This window comes from Vigna unguiculata, chromosome 6 (genome assembly GCF_037176805.1).
Source record: "Vigna unguiculata cultivar grain cowpea cultivar isolate G323 ecotype 2 chromosome 6, ASM3717680v1, whole genome shotgun sequence".
In the NCBI taxonomy this organism is placed as follows: Eukaryota; Viridiplantae; Streptophyta; class Magnoliopsida; order Fabales; family Fabaceae; genus Vigna; species Vigna unguiculata.
Genome location: NC_140797.1, coordinates 33233591 through 33250570, shown reverse-complemented (window position 1 = coordinate 33250570; position 16980 = coordinate 33233591). Strand labels below are relative to the sequence as shown.

The following is a 16980-nucleotide window of genomic DNA, read 5'->3' as shown; positions in this document are numbered from 1 at the left end:
ATTTTACTCTAATTAATTTTCATTTATAGTAATCAAATTTTAAAAAATAATTAAATAAATAGATGGTTAAATTAAATAAATTATCACTTAAAAAATAATATTAAGAAATTAATTATTTTTATTTAAAAAATATTCAAAAAGTCAAATTAAAAAATAAATGTGGACCAATAAAAGAACTTATATATATATATATATATATATATATATATATATATATATATATATATATATATATATATATATATTAAATATCAAATATATAAAATATATTAAAAATATCAAACTCTTAAAAATATATTTAAAATTATATAATTATAAAAAAAATTTGGACCAGTAAGTCTACTACCGAATATATGTGTCAAATATGTTTTTTTTTCTCTAAACTGTTATAAAAAAAAAAATTGTATCCTTATATTAATTTATAAAGTATTTGGTCCCTAAACTTTATGAAAGTTATTTAAAACGTCCTCCCTAATACTTTCATAAAATATAGGATAATATACTTTCAGTGACGGAATTTGGACAAAAATTATAGGGGTGCCAAATTAAATTTGTTAGATATAATTTTTTTTTAATTAGAAAAAAACTTTTTTTTTTATTTCATCTGCTTAAAACAAGCATACATTATAGTAGAATTCAAAAAAATATCATTATCCTTCGTTATTATATCATCATACCAAATCATGAATACCATCTTAATAAGCCATTCGTATCTCATCAATTTGATTTGTTGGGTATTGTCAAATTCAAGGATGTTTTTCCAGGATCACGTTCTAATGAACTTTTAAATTCATTATATGTAACTCTATCAACTTTTTAGAGATTTGTTTTTCATTGTCTTAAATTTTTGATGTTCATGAAATTTCTTAAGTTTAGTTAATGTGGATGCATTTTTTTCCATCTTTATCACAAACCTTTCTCTCTCCAAAAAACAATCAATTTTTTTACTCTTTATCGTAATCTTTCTAATATAAATTTATCACTACCCACACAAAAAAATTATATTCACAAGTCACAATTATCACAATGCAAAACATAATAAAATCCATACAAATTTAATTAAATAAGCAACACTGTGTAAATTCAAAACTTTTAAAAAATTTAACATAGGCAACAGAAAACATAAAATCCCTAAATTTCATAATTAAGGGTTATAATAATTTTGGGAAAATTTATAATTAAGGTTCATACAAATTTCATAAAAAAAATCCTAAAATCATAATTAGGGTTTATACTAATTTGGGATAAACTTAATTTGAAAGAAACATCCTAAAAAGAATAATAAATTTAACATATATAAATTATAATAAGATACTAACCTTGATATGTAAGAGATCATCCGAGAATGTATACTTCAATCTCAATCTATATATTCCCCAACCTCTGTTTATCTCTTTTGTATTTATTTTTCCTCACACACTTTCATGATACTTTACATGATGAAAAGTTCTTATAGCCAGAAGAAAAAAACCCTAATATCTTTTATAAATCAATATCTTCATTAAACTTTTTATTTTATCTTTTATTATAATTTTTCATAACATAAATTTAATATAAATAATATATAAATATAATTTTAATAAATAAATAAATATATATAAAAAAATAATTTTCAAAAATTTTGGGGGAGCCGTGGCTCCCCTATATCCCTAAGTAGTTCTGCCAATGCACCCGTTAACATACGAGTATCAAAAATACTCGTATTTGCGGGGTAGCGGATATCCATTTTTAATATTTGTTTCTTACCCGTTATGAGTTTTATCCACGGATACCCGCAGATACGAATTTTTTTGACATCTCTATTACTTACAAGGAAAAAAAAAACAAAAAGTTTATATTTGTTTTCATTTTTCTGAACTAGTATTGTTTTCCAATCATATATTAACGATAACTACAGTAAGAAAATATTAAACAATTATACAAAAAGAATGAATTATTTAACAAATAAATTAATATACAATAAATTAGACAATAGAAAAACAATAAATAAATGTATTCTTAAATATTTATATTAACAATGTTTTGTCTCATCCATTACTACTACCTAACTTATTTAAACCATATTTGTTTATAAAATTTGGTTTCGTAGTATAAGATGAACTCATACATTTAAATCGTATTCTAGTGTGTATAATAATTTTCTTTCAACTTCTCAATGTAGGATTTTGTATACTATATTATTTATTATTTAGAATATTATTTAACTTCTCACTATGATATCTCCTTGTTTTAATAGATTTTGTATTTAATATATCAATTTAGGAGTCTATCATCATATATTCAATTATATGATTTCAAACTATTCAAACCACAATATAATCCATCATTTATAGTTATTATATGAAATCTCATTATTCATATATCATTTATAATAAACTTTGAATCATGTAAATAAACTAAACACGAATATGTAAGAAATTGTTCTTATTGATAATCAAATATATCCAACAAATTTTCAATTTGTAAATGTTTGTCTAATTCAAGGTCTAGTTGAAATATGTAATCAAATATATCCAAGGAATTAACATTTGTTGGACAATTTAATCTAAAAATGATCTTATATCTCAATCTAAAAGAGATCTTAGATATTAGAATAAAATTCACTAAAAAGTTATATAAAATTTGGAATTTTGCTTAATTATCTCAATCGAGTTACAACACGAACCAAAACCAAATTTTCACTCCAACAAGCCTAAATTGTAATGATTAACTCACATAAAGTCCAAATTATACATAATAATAAATATTTATCAAATAATGCATATCAACTATTATAGTTAATTTATTAGTGCATATTTTTATGTCAAAATATCTCAATGCTAACTAATTTCAAATCCTCCAATCAAATCTCCAAACTATTTTCAAATTTGGTCCCAAACATGGACCCAATTTTGGATTATCCATTGCCTAATAAACAAGTTCACATTTTAAGTTTTTCAATCTAACATTCATCTGACATAACAAATTATCATACTACTAACACCATTTTATAATTACAAAAAATTCAACTACTTCAACCAACTGTTTAAGATATCACCTTTTGGATTTTACTTTGAGTCCAAGAAAAAGAATAACAATTAGAGTCAAATTATAAATAATGAAAAAAATATATAGAAAAATATCTATACCAAAATTCAATTGAATATAAGTGTTTTGTGTTTTGTTATTTTTTATATGGCATTATCTTGTTGTAAAAAAGACGAAAACGAAAGTTAAAGAAAGAAGAAGAAAAAAAGTGGATCTTAGGTCCAAGTTTTCACAATAATCAAATTTGACACAATTTTAACAATATCTATGTTTAAAAATTTAAATAATAAACGAAATATTGATCAAAATATTAAGTTTAACATTTTTATATTATCTATTAATTAATTATTATCTTAAATATAATTTAAAGAAAACTACTATGAAGGCCAATATCTTAAATATTAATGATATGGATATTTCTTATATTATAATCTTAAATTACAATTATTTTTCATATTATAAAATTTATAAAATAAATTATACATTAAACTATCATTTTTCGTGTTTTGATACGTGTAACCTCCATTTTTTTAAATAACTATATCATTTATTTTATCTTACTTTTAGAAGGTCTTACATTTTATGTAAACAAATATTTCATACTTTATCTAGGTGCAGTTTGTAAATTAAAAAATAAATCAAGTATTTTTTAAGAAACATTATTGAATAAATAAATAAATGATAATAATAAAATTAATTTAAATATATATATATATATGTTAATTATAAAAAATAATTTTCTAATATATATTAATCATTAAAAATATATAAAGAAACATTCTAATCTTGAAAAGAAAATAAGTAAAAGAAAAAATTAAATAGATAAGAAGAGAAGAAGATACCTTCTACAAGGTGATAAGTAGGATGCAACGGGACAGGTCAGGTCGGGACGAGTTTTGTTAGCCTATACTAATTTTTGTAGATTTAATTCATTCTCATTTTCATACTCAAATTCAATGGTTATCAAACTTTTATTTTATTTTCATCTCTATCCGATAATGGGTATATTCTTGTACCCATTCTCATACCTGTTTTCTGACCGTTTCAATATTAATTAATTAATTTTTATAACATTAACAAATATTCAAGATTAAGAGAAGGGTGATTTATTTGATATCAAATATTTATAAAAAATTATAATTGTATACATTTCAAATTATAATACCAGATAAAATTTGATGAGAACCAAAACATTTATTGAATTTGTAAACATTAATGGAACCAAAACATCTTGTATCTTTTAAAGTTCAATATATCTTGTATTCATGGAAATTACATTAAATTTTTATATTATAGTAAATAAAATTTATTTATACAATTATAATGACAAAATTACAGTATGATTGATAATGAGTTAAAAAAAATTATATAAAATATATCAAAATAATATTCTATATGATAAAAATAAATAACAAATAAAAGTATTAAAAGATTATCAAATATGTGTCTTATAAATAAGTTGAGAGACTATCGAATGAAATCGCACAAAAAAAAACAAATGTATAATTAAGGGTGTGATAAAATGAAAAATGCCTTAAAGATATAAGAAAACATTTTAAATATCGATATAGTCAATGGTTAATAAATAACGAAAATTGTTTTAGCGAAACAAAAGAATTCTTCACATGAAACAAAAATTAATAATAATAGAGTAAAAAAGATAGTTTTTGTTTCATTACCTATTAAATGAAAGATTTATGCTATTAAACACTTAAACTGAGAGAGTTAAACATTCTCAAATACACAATAAATAAAAATATTAAAAAAAATATAAATATTCAAATGCGAGACATAAAAAATATTTAATTAACATATATCATTTGAATGTAATTGCATAAATGTAATGATAAAATGAAAAATATATTTGGAGATGCGAGTGAATTTCATGACAAACCAAACAATTAGAAAAAATAAAAATAGGAAGTATATATATAAAAGATTACTTAATTAACTCTAAATATTTTAATAATTTAATCGGGGACGAAGATGTGGTGGGTACGAGTATTATGTGGGTATAGGATGAATATGTACATCTCATACCTATCCTCATGCCCAATTGAAAAAGTTTGGAATTCTCCATACCCATGCCCATACCCAATCAATGCGAAGATTTATTGTCGAAACAGATATAGGTTCGGGCAATATCCACAGAGCGAGTTTATTTGTCATCCCTAGTGATAAGATGACATAAGACTACATTTAATGCACATGTGATCATTACAATGAAAAAACTTGGACTATAAATAGGTGAATTGGATTAGAAAATGTAGAAGGAGCGTATGCGTAGGTAGGGATGACAATTCGGAATGGGGCGGGCGGGCTGGCCCATAGGCCTGCATATAAAAAGCGTGGGGCCGACTGGGATGTTGAACCCGCTGGCCTGCACAAGCCCGTTGACCCACTTACAAAATAAAATATTCTCATTTTTTAATTCTCACATGATTCATCATGTTGTTTCTATAAGTTATTTTTTTTATTATTATTATGTTTACGTATAATCATTGTATATAAAATAATGATTTTAGTTCTTAAATATGGAATATCTTTTTATGCATTTTTAGATACTTGTCTTGTAAGGTGACATGTTACTATTGTACTTTAACTATAGTTTTTGTTGCTTTTGTTTATAGTCTTTGATTAGGTAAACTAATTGGAATTATTTCGATAGAAAATGAATATCAATAACTATGGAAAAATAAAAAAGTTTTTATTTTGTTCATTAAAAAAAAATTATTTTGCTCATCACAAATACATACCAACTCATATACTAACTCGCTAAACAGGGCAAGTCGAATCAGAAAAATAGTTCCAATATTAAACTGCATAGCTGGCCAACCTAGCTCACACTTTTTATATCAAAATGCAAGATGGACCAAAACTTACCCGATCAGCCCACTTTGCCATCCTAAACGTAGGAAAGTAGAAAAGTAAGAGCAGACAGAAAAGTTGAAATAAGAGATTACAAAAAAAAAAATTACATCCGTATATACATGTATTCATGAATAAGTAGATTTTTTGTTTGTTTGTTATATTTAGCTAAAGAGTCACAATCTTGGATGGTGCTTATATGTATTATAATTATTTGTTTTGTTTGGTTCGTTTATTTGTGAATTTTATTTATTGTCTATTTATTCATCTTTAATATTGATTTATTTGTAATTATTTATTGGTCTATTTGTAATGTAATATATGTATGTATGTATTTTTATTCATTATTGATTTATTAATATGTATTATCATTTTTCTAATTTAATTCGAATAACAAATGGTTTTATACTTTTAGAAACCATTTTTCCTATTTAATTCGAATAACGTTGAGCATCATTTTCTCTTACTCCCAATTTTATAGCTAAAAACAAAATGATCAACATTCAATATTTTATTCATTTTTAAAAGTAATTCATAAGAGATTATTTTTAAGTTAAACATAAATCATTAATTTAAATAAAGAATATTTACCTTTGACAAAAAAAAAAGAAGAGAAGAAGAAGTCAGGATTTTGTATAATTTGTTTTTATTAGGCTTTGGTCCATATATTACAGAATAAAAGTATTGAGATTGAACATTAGTTTCAACATCAAAATAAAAATGTGATCATTAGCAAAAAAAAATATAGACATGTGAAAACAAAATCAAGAACGTTTAATATTTTTTTTCATTTTAAAAAAATTATAAAAAATTATTTATTAAGTTAATCATAAATGATTGATTTAAATAAAAGTATTTTACTTTTACCAAAAATAAAAGTAATATATTTATGTTTCTATATGTGGTAAACTTATGTATGTCTCCTCCAATCACAAGTTCTCTATATGTTGTATAAATAACACCTTGAAACTCAACAAGCATAAAACAATTAATTAAATTACATATGTATTCATATATAATATAATATTTCATAACTATTGAAATAGTCTTACCAATAGAGTTATTACATTGCTCCATAATTAAGACAATTAGTATAGTTTATTTAAATATATGAAAGGTTTTGTTAACTAGCTTTTAACTCAATGAGTTAGATTATAATGTTCAAATGGAATGAAAATAAATAAATTTTAAAGTTTAAGCAAAATAAAATTATAAATTTGTTATGGTTACAAATTGTTGAAATTATTAAAATGTAACTGAAAATACATATGAAAAAGAAATTATGAAACATAAAATTAAGATTGTGTAATTATATATATATATATATATATATATATCATTAACTTTAAAGCTACTCAACAAATATAATACAAAAAATAATATAGGATAATCTTTTTCGCAACTATTACTCAACACTATCACATACGTATATACATTTATGATTTTGTTCTTTTGGAGTTAATGCAATAAAAGAAATATAATGATCATTTGGAGTTTATTCTCATTTATGATTTTTAGTTTCTTTTATAAAATTTAAGGAATATATTTATAGTATAGTAATTATTATACGTTACCTATTATATAATAATTAATGCATAACGTTTAATAATTAGTATTTAATATTTATCATTTATTATAACATTTATAAATATTTATTATATATTTTTTTATTAACTTTTAAATAAATACATTTAGTGTTAAATATGTTAGTCCCCAAACTACTACTTGATTTTTGTCTCTAAACTAGATTATAAAGAAAGGATGCATTGGCGAAACTACTCAGGGACATAGGGGAGCTACGGTTTCCTCAAAATTTTTGAAAATTATTTTATATATATATATATATATATATATATATATATATATTTATTAAAATTATATTTATATATTATTTATATTAAATTTATGTTATGAAAAATTATAATAAAAGATAAAATAAAAAATTTAATGAAGATATTGATTTATAAAAGACATTAGGGTTTTTTTCTTCTAGCTATAAGAACTTTTCATCATGTAAATTATCATGAAAGTGTGTGAGGAAAAATAAATACAAAAGAGATAAACAGAGGTTGGGGAATACATAGATTGAGATTGAAGTATACATTCTTGGATGATCTCTCACATATAAGGTTAGTATCTTATTATAATTTATATATGTTAAATTTATTATTCTTTTTATGATGTTTCTTCCAAATTAAGTTTATCCCAAATTAGTATAAACCCTAATTATGATTTTAGGATCTTTTTTTATGAAATTTGTATGAACCTTAATTATAAATTTTTCCAAAATTATTATAACCCTTAATTATGAAATTTAGGGATTTTATGTTTTCTGTTGCCTATGGTAAATTTTTTAAAAGTTTTGAATTTACACAGTGTTGCTTATTTAATTAAATTTGTATGGATTTTGTTATGTTTTGCATTGTGATAATTGTGATTTGTGAATATATATTTTTTTTTGTGGGAGGTGATAAATTTATATTAGAAAGATTATGATAAAGAGTAAAAGAATTGATTCTTTTTTGGAGAGATAAAGGTTTGTGATAAAGATGAAAGAAAATGCATCTGACATTAACTAAACTTAAGAAATTTCATGAACATCAAAAATTCAAGACAATGAAAAACAAATCTCTAAAAAGTTTATAGAGTTACATATAATGAATTTAAAAGTTCATTAGAACATGATCCGGGAAAAACGTCCTTGAATTTGACAATACCCAACAAATCAAATTGATGAGATACGAATGACTTATTAAGATGGTATTCATGATTTGGTATGATGATATAATAACGAAGGATAGTAATATTTTTTTTAATTCTACTATAATGTGTGCTTGTTTTAAGCAGATGAAATGAAAAAAAAAAGTTTTTTTTTCTAATTAAAAAAAAATTATATCTAACAAATTTAATTTGGCGCCCCTAAAGTTTTTGTCCAAGTTCCGCCATTGAGGGGTAGATACATGTATCATAGTATTCGTACCCATGGATATCCGTACCCGTTAAACTTTAATTCACAAAAATATTTTTTACACACACACACACACACATATATATATATATATATATGTATGTAAAAAATATTTTGACATAATTTTTTCTAAGCTGCACATCTTGTCTTCTGTCTTCATTCTTCCAGCTTCAAGTATTGGTACGTTGTCTTCTTCCAGTACACCCCTTGACATTCTTCTCTTTCCTTTATTTGAAATTGGGCATATACATCAAACCCTATATAGACAGTGACGTTTACGGTATGCTTGTTGTCAAATGATGGAGTTAACAAAATAAGAATATTTGGCACGTGACAATTGATGTTTTTTAACTTTTAAGAATTAAATTTTATTGACTTATGAGAATTAAAAAATATGGTTTCGTATGAGTTTTCTTATTTAACTAATTTTCTGGTTTATTATTTTAATATTTCATGAGTTTCGTAAGAATTGAAAATTACTATCGTATGACTTCTATCATTTTAATAGCATTTTGGTTTATTATTTTATTATTTCAACTGTTGCTTCTGAGTCTTCATTGGTCGGATTCTTACCCACATCGGAGTAGATTACTTTCAGATACTGTGGAGGCATTGATGTGTCTGCAAGACTGGTTATGAACCAACATGAAAGATAATGAAATTAACACTTTTACTTAGATATTTTAATTAAATGATTGTTAAATTTTTTTAATGAACTTCTTATATTTTCAGGCTCTTTTAGATTAAAATTGGACAACATGAAACTTTTATACAATGTTGTTAGATGTGGATATTGATGAAGTTAGTAATTTCTTTAATATTTTATTTAAAAATAAACTACAATATAAATTGTTAGTGATTTTTTATTTGTTTGTTTTTCAGAGAGAGAGTGAACTTGTTGATCCAAATACTAATTAAAGAATTTCTATTGTGTAACTCATTTTATATTTACTTTTATAATTATTTGGATTTGTATGAACTTGAGTTTATTTGAACTTTATTTAAAATTTATGATAGTGATATATTTTATTTGAATTTATGATTAAATATTTGTTTTTTTAAATATTTTTGTAAATATCTACGAGTACACATAGATACCCGCGAATATGATAAAAATATGCGGATACCCACATAACGGATACTCAACGTATATAAATATAGATACAGAACAAATATTTATCCAACGAATAAGATACGGATAGCTCCAATCCGTACCATATCCCCTGTTGAGATTCTAGTAAGTACTTATATTTTGCAAGAGTAATTCATATGTAAATATTTAATTTCTCTAATTTATATGCACGGAGTAGATTGTATTTGTTGGGTGTATCAATTATCAATAAAAAAAGTAAAAAATATTAAATAATTTATATTTAATATATGTTAATAGATATATTTTATATTAATATAATTTTTATGAATGAGACATCAAATATTTTAAAATTACTATAAATAATCACAGAAAAAGAACTATCGTTCAATTATAAAATTTTGACCACTTTTATAATAAAATTTGACTAAATCAAAGTTTTGGCGTCTTAAATATTTGATTTACGATTTCGATTTCTTTAATTTTCGATGACTTTAATGTAAATTTTACATACATTTATTTATTTTTATTTCAATTAATTAAAATATTTTTAATTCCTTATATTAACATGTTGAATTAATGGTTCAATTTGCAAATTTTTAAAACTTGACTCTGAAAAATTAAAAATTACAACCAGATACTTCAAATTAAATAAAATCTACAATTCAACTTAACTAATTTATAAAAAATTTACAAAAATTAAAACTAATTTTACAAAAAAAAAAACATGAAATTATTAATTAATACATAAATAGGTTTAAAAATTCTCAATACTCATATTTATGGCATGAGTAATAATAACTTTGAAAGCTACCACTCCTTGTTGCTTCATCTCTTACTTTCAGAACAAAACGCACTTCTCTCACTCTGCCACTACGGTGGCAAACTCAGACCCAACCCAGACTCTGAAACATCTTCCTCCTCCGTCACCGCCACTTCCACCGCCGCTACATGGAGGCCGTCGGTTCCAGACTCAGCCGCGCTTCCTCTCGCTACGGTGCTTCCACCGTCTTCACCGGCCCGGTCAGGAAGTGGAAGAAGAAGTGGGTCCACGTCACCCCGTCTTCCTCAGCCACCAACACCACCGCCACAACCAACAACAACGGTCACTCTCATGCCAATTCCAACTCTTCCTCTCGCCTCCTCCTCCGCCGCTGGACCCCCACCACCGCCGACGACGCGGCCGCTGTCTCCGACGAGCCTCCCAGGAGGAAGTTCCGTTACACCCCTGTACGTCTCTCTCTGTCGTTGTCCCTTTCTCGTTTGCCCTTTAGCATTTTTGGGTGAATATTTAATTGGGCTTTTGTTTTTGTCGTGAAAAGTTTCGATTTCTTGTTTATGTTCCTGTGTTTAGGTGATGGGGGTGTAGTGTTTAGGTGGGTTTGGGATTTTCTGTGGATTGAAAATATATTTTGTTTGCATGTTACATTAGTTGGGATTTGGGTTTGTGAGAAAGATGGTTTGTGTGCTGCTTTATCAGTGATTACAGGGGGTACTGATGTATGCGAAGAGAGAAAACAGAGAAGATTGATGAGAAAATACAGATTAATAATTTTTTTTAAGGTGCGTTTAGTCCCAATTCGCTCTGGGAAACTTGATTTTGGTTCATGTACTCGCAAATTTATGAATTTAGTTATTTAATTTTTGAAAATATACAAATTTAGTCCTATCCATGTTTAAATTTAATATTCAGGGATGGATTTTGATTGTTATAAAGTTGTAAAAGAGATTAAATTCGCATATATTTTGTAGCTAGCCTGCAAATTTCATTGTTTTGAAAGTACAGGACCGAAATAAGTTTCACCTAAATTAATGAGAAAAAAACTCATCAAGTTTTTATCTAGTTGAAGAGAAAATGAGAAAGATGAGTTATCTTTTAGAAGCATAATGCTAGCAAAAACAAAGTCTTGTCTCTATGGGAGACACAGTTATAGAGATCATAGTGTCATTCAGTTTGTGCATTATATTATTTTTTGGTGCATCATAGTTTCTGTCAAATGAGTTCTTCTCATCATGACTAAAGGTTGGTCAATTCCATGGTGCAGATTGCGGTGCTAGAAGAACAGAAAAGGATGATGGTTGTAAAGAAAGAAAATGAACCCACAACTGGGAGTGACCAATCGGCAGTTAAACATACAAATAACACTCATGAGAAGCAAGGGAAATTTAACATGAATGAAATATTAGAGGAAACCAAGGTAACAAAGTTTTCTGGTTTCAATCTTTGGAGTTGACATAGGATTTTATGTGCTTTATCTCACTTTTATCATACTGCTCTTGGATTATCCTTTACCGACCAAGTTACCTAACACATAATTTCTTTTAACATTTAAGAACAATCATGTGTGCTCGCAACAAACTAAATGTCACGTAAAGACTTCTATCATTTTTCCCATTGGTGATTCCAAAACCATTTTTCCTATTCAGGTATAAAACTATAATCATGGTCTGTGTTGTTGTGTTGTAATTAATAAATCATCCTAAGATCAAATAGAAGATCAAATAGAAGAGGAGGACTGCGTTAGTCAATTGAGTGTTAGTCAATTGAGTGTTAGTCAATTGAGATGATGACAATTGATGACCTTATCTTTGAAGATTTGGATTTTGACAAAGTTGAATGACATGGTGTGATTCATAAAATGCACTATGCATTGGAGTATCTCTCGCCAATTGTTGAATCCCTTAATAGAATAAAACTTCAGATATTTATGATCAAGAATATTAACATTGGTTTGTACATGAATGTATTGCAGGATTCAAACATTGTTAAATTGGATCATGGTTTGGATTTGCAAAGCAACAATGATGAAACCAGTGATACTCAATTGGAAACTAATATCTAGTGGTTGGTCCATGAATTGAGAAAATCAAGCTGTGAGGCAGCGAAGTGTTGATTGAAGAAATAGTGAACTAGTATATATGACCTCTTATCACCTTACAATCCTACCATCCTATATTGACATGTAATGTAAGTGAGCCATAATCTTGTGTATAGTGCTATCAGTTGCATAGGAAAATGATCAGTGACTATTTTGTCAAGAAAGGATGATGATCAGTAATATTTCATGATGGATCATATGCATAATGTGATGCTTACTATGTCTTGCCTTAATTGTGGTGCATTGTAGGTTTTCAAAATTCATAACCATGGAGGACAAAATCTAGACGCAATTTCTCTATATAATCGAAATTAGTTACATTGGTAATATGTGTGATAAAAGTTTCTATCGATACAAACATATATTACTGAAACTCTTGGTAAAAGAGGGAAATCAGAAACCTTTCCGCAATAAAGAAGAGTAACAAATATTTACTAAGAAGAATAAATTTCTGTTGTTAGTATATGAATAATTTCATTAAGCAACCTTAATACACCGACAACAAAGATGATTTTACCCCATTAACCAACTAAATAACATCTGAATAATGAGTTTCGAAATAATTGTACAAAAAAAGAAAAGAAAAGAAAGACTAACCGTACCCAGGAATGAGTGATTTGTGAGAAGAAAGAAGTGGACAATAAAGAAGAAAAATTTTGCTTGGGAAAGAAAGAAAGAAAACATGTTGGTGCTAGGGTTTAGGGGAAGGAAAATGTTAGTATGATTTCGAAATTGCAAGGTTTAATTTCTGTGATAAATATAATTGAAAGGGTCTAGAACAATGGAATATAGATAGAATAGTAAGAATAAGAATGAAAAGATGAGAATCTTCTAATTATTTTTTTCTCCTTCTTTAATGTAGAAGGAAGACAACTCAATACATTTTCCAAATATTTATTTTTTATAGAAGTTTCATTATACATTTAATGTTCATAATTTTTCAAATGAACATAATTTTGATTCCTAGGAAAAAGATTAATTATATATTTAATGTAATATCTTATTTTAACATTTTAAAACTAATAAAATAAAATGCTTTAACATAACATTCAAAACAATTAATAAGTGAATAAAGTATATTAATACACATTTACAAAAAGATAAGATTATAAAAATATGACATTTATACACACGAACTAAAACCAAAACTATCACTATATGAAGACTAATCACTGTTAAAGTTCCTTGAGACCTTCCACTACTTTAGTTAATGACTTCTCATCCTCCAAATGTACCTCTAAACCAATATCTTCATTTGTTCTAACCGAACAAATGATCATCACAAAAGAAAATGACAAACCACACAAGAAAACATAAGACATAAAACACACAAAAGGGTAAGCTAGTGTACAAAAGAGTTATCACTCAACCACACACAAGGTTAATCCCCTTCATGCCTAGGACTAAAGAACAAGTCCAGTGACTAGGATCTTCTGCGACTCTCACGAGATCACTCATTCTACTCTATTTAAGTGTGAATGATTAATAGAGTTCAGGATACCTCCTACCTGATATCTCTTATATCAAGACATACACTAAAATATATATCATCACAAAGAATTTCCTTTGAAACTCTTTGAACATCATCATTCCACATGCTCACAACATTATTTTTACATTCATTATTATTCATAAAATATTAAGTACAATAACTTAATCCAAAGAAAGCATCACCAAAGATAACAGAGCACAAAAACACCAGAGGAAATTGGTGCTCAGTGGCGGCACTCAACATCTAGCCATTTGCAATAAGTGGCGCTCAGCGATACCTTTCACTGCTCAACGGATTTATAAATTCAAATATAAAATTTTAAAAGAATTTTATAACAATTTAAAATAAATATATTTATTTAAAATTTTACAATTCAAATTATAAATTTGTTATTTTTAAACCAATTCTAACATTTGTTTATAAATTATTGATATATAAATATTTGAAACAATATTTAAATAAAGTTCAATGCAAAATATACATTTAAATTAACTTAATTTTGTTAAAAATATCAATTATAATAAAAATACCATTGTAAAATTTATATAAAAATTAAATTTGATATAGGGTTAAAATTGATTCAGTTTTTAAAAAATTAGGATCAAATTGAGACAAAATAACAAATACAGGGATTATATCGAGACTTTTCATATCCAATAATGACATGTGGCACTGCTACTGCCATATCACATTGTCTTTAAAAAGAAATTAAAAAGAAATTAAAAAAATTAAAAAGAACTAAAAAAATATAAAAAGAATTAAAGAAAATTAAAATAATTAAAAAAATCACGTGCTGACACGTGACACATAGTTAACAGCGTTACTGTACTACTAATGCAAATGACCTGATTGCAACAAATTTTCCAAGATAGGAACTCAATTGAATCAAATAAAAATGAGTTACTTAAAATTTCGGGACAAAGATGAGAACCTCTAAAATTATTTAACCTTGATTTTATAATTATGTGTATTAATTTATTTCTGCAATTAAAGGGGTGCATAGCTTGAAGGTATAATTCATTATGCATCTCTCTAATTATAAATTAATGCATACAATTATGCATTGTAATTAATTTTCATAATCAAGCTCTTCATATTTAAAGATAACAAAGAAAAATCATTTTTAATATTGATTGGCAAATAATCCTACATCCTGAAATTACAAATCACGACAGGTCATCTTTTACTTCATATATTTTTGAATATTGGACAATTTGTTCCATGAGAATTTATATTACAGAGATAAAAATAACATTATTTATAACTGAATACTAATTATGCACTCAAATTCTTTTTCATATATAATATTAAAATACTAAAAATGACATCATTTAATTTTAATTTTCTAACAACCCAAAATTCTGGACAGACATTCAGGAGTACTTAAGTATTATACGGTCGTGTAACATTAATAATTATATGAAATTCGTATAATTCAAAGGCGTTTTCCGTTAACGTATATAAATAATTCAAAGGTTAATATAAAATATATTTAAAATATCAAATAAATTTAATAAAATTTGTTTAAAAGAAATTTATATATTTTTAAAGTTTGAGGATTAAATTTTGGCAAAATTTGAAGATAGACTTATTTTAATTTTCGTCGAAAGTTAAGGGACCAAGAAGGATTTGGGAGGCCTAAAACAAATTTAAGAATAAAGCTTTTTATTAAAATTTATTTCTTAGCTTTTTTGATGCAAAATTATTTATTAAATTGTCAAAGTTAATTTTATTTAACATTTATTTTTCAATAAAAAATAAGGTTAATTTGTTTAATTTTTGTATATATTTTTAATCGTTATCATGAGTTTTGAAAATCAAACTTATCTTCATCATTAACTACTTCTCTATTGTTATTAGTTGTGTTCATTCCAGGAACACGCATTGGTATTTTTTAATTTTTTTTTTCATTTTAATAAATTTGTTCACAACTCTTTTGTGAAACAATTAAAACTTCAACTTTTCTTTTCTTCTGAATATCTATATATTCTTATATGAAAGTAAAATTATAATGTATAAAACACTGCTAAAAATAAGTACATAAAAAGAATGAGATAAAACAATATAACTTGGTTTTAGTTGTCGAGAAAGTAAATTTGATTGCAGACTTGTAGTATCTTGAAATCTTAAGTCAAATTCTTTTTCTTAAGTCTCAACTTTTTCATAAACCTACAAAGTTTGTTTTGAGATTAATCATTAATAACAACAATTTAAAAATTATTGTTCTTCATAGCTAAAATCCTAAACCTTAATCTCTAAACAAAATCAGGCAAGAGAAACCTTAATCTCTATTACAAATTTAATAAATAGAATAAAAACAACATCAACACAATTAGGAAGAAAAACATACTAACCAAAAATGAGAATAAAAATATTTGTACACACGGCTAGTATGAGATTCAAGGAATGAAATTTGTCAAAATTATCAAAAGAATAACTCTAAAATAGAAGAAATCAAGGAGACATAAGAAGATGCATAGATAATAAGAAGTCACACAGAGATAAAAAAAATAATAAATAAAAATTGAAGTCATATAAAGATAACATAAGAAAATAAAATCATATAATTAAAACTGAAGTCACTTAGAGATAAAACAAGAATGTACAAACATAATTGAAATCATGTAGAAATAAAAGATGGAAATAGAATTAAAAT

At 25.3% G+C, this 16980-nt stretch overlaps 1 protein-coding gene across 1 annotated transcript; it reads left to right on the top strand.

Moving 5' to 3' along the window:
* The first annotated feature begins 10756 nt into the window (after window positions 1-10756).
* Window positions 10757-13065, top strand: LOC114187372 (uncharacterized). Its single transcript, XM_028075613.2, has 3 exons — window positions 10757-11183; window positions 11999-12151; window positions 12707-13065. The coding sequence occupies exons 1-3, from the start codon at window positions 10905-10907 to the stop codon at window positions 12794-12796; spliced, it is 522 nt and encodes a 173-aa protein (XP_027931414.1). The 5' UTR covers window positions 10757-10904; the 3' UTR covers window positions 12797-13065.
* The last annotated feature ends 3915 nt before the right edge of the window (window positions 13066-16980 follow it).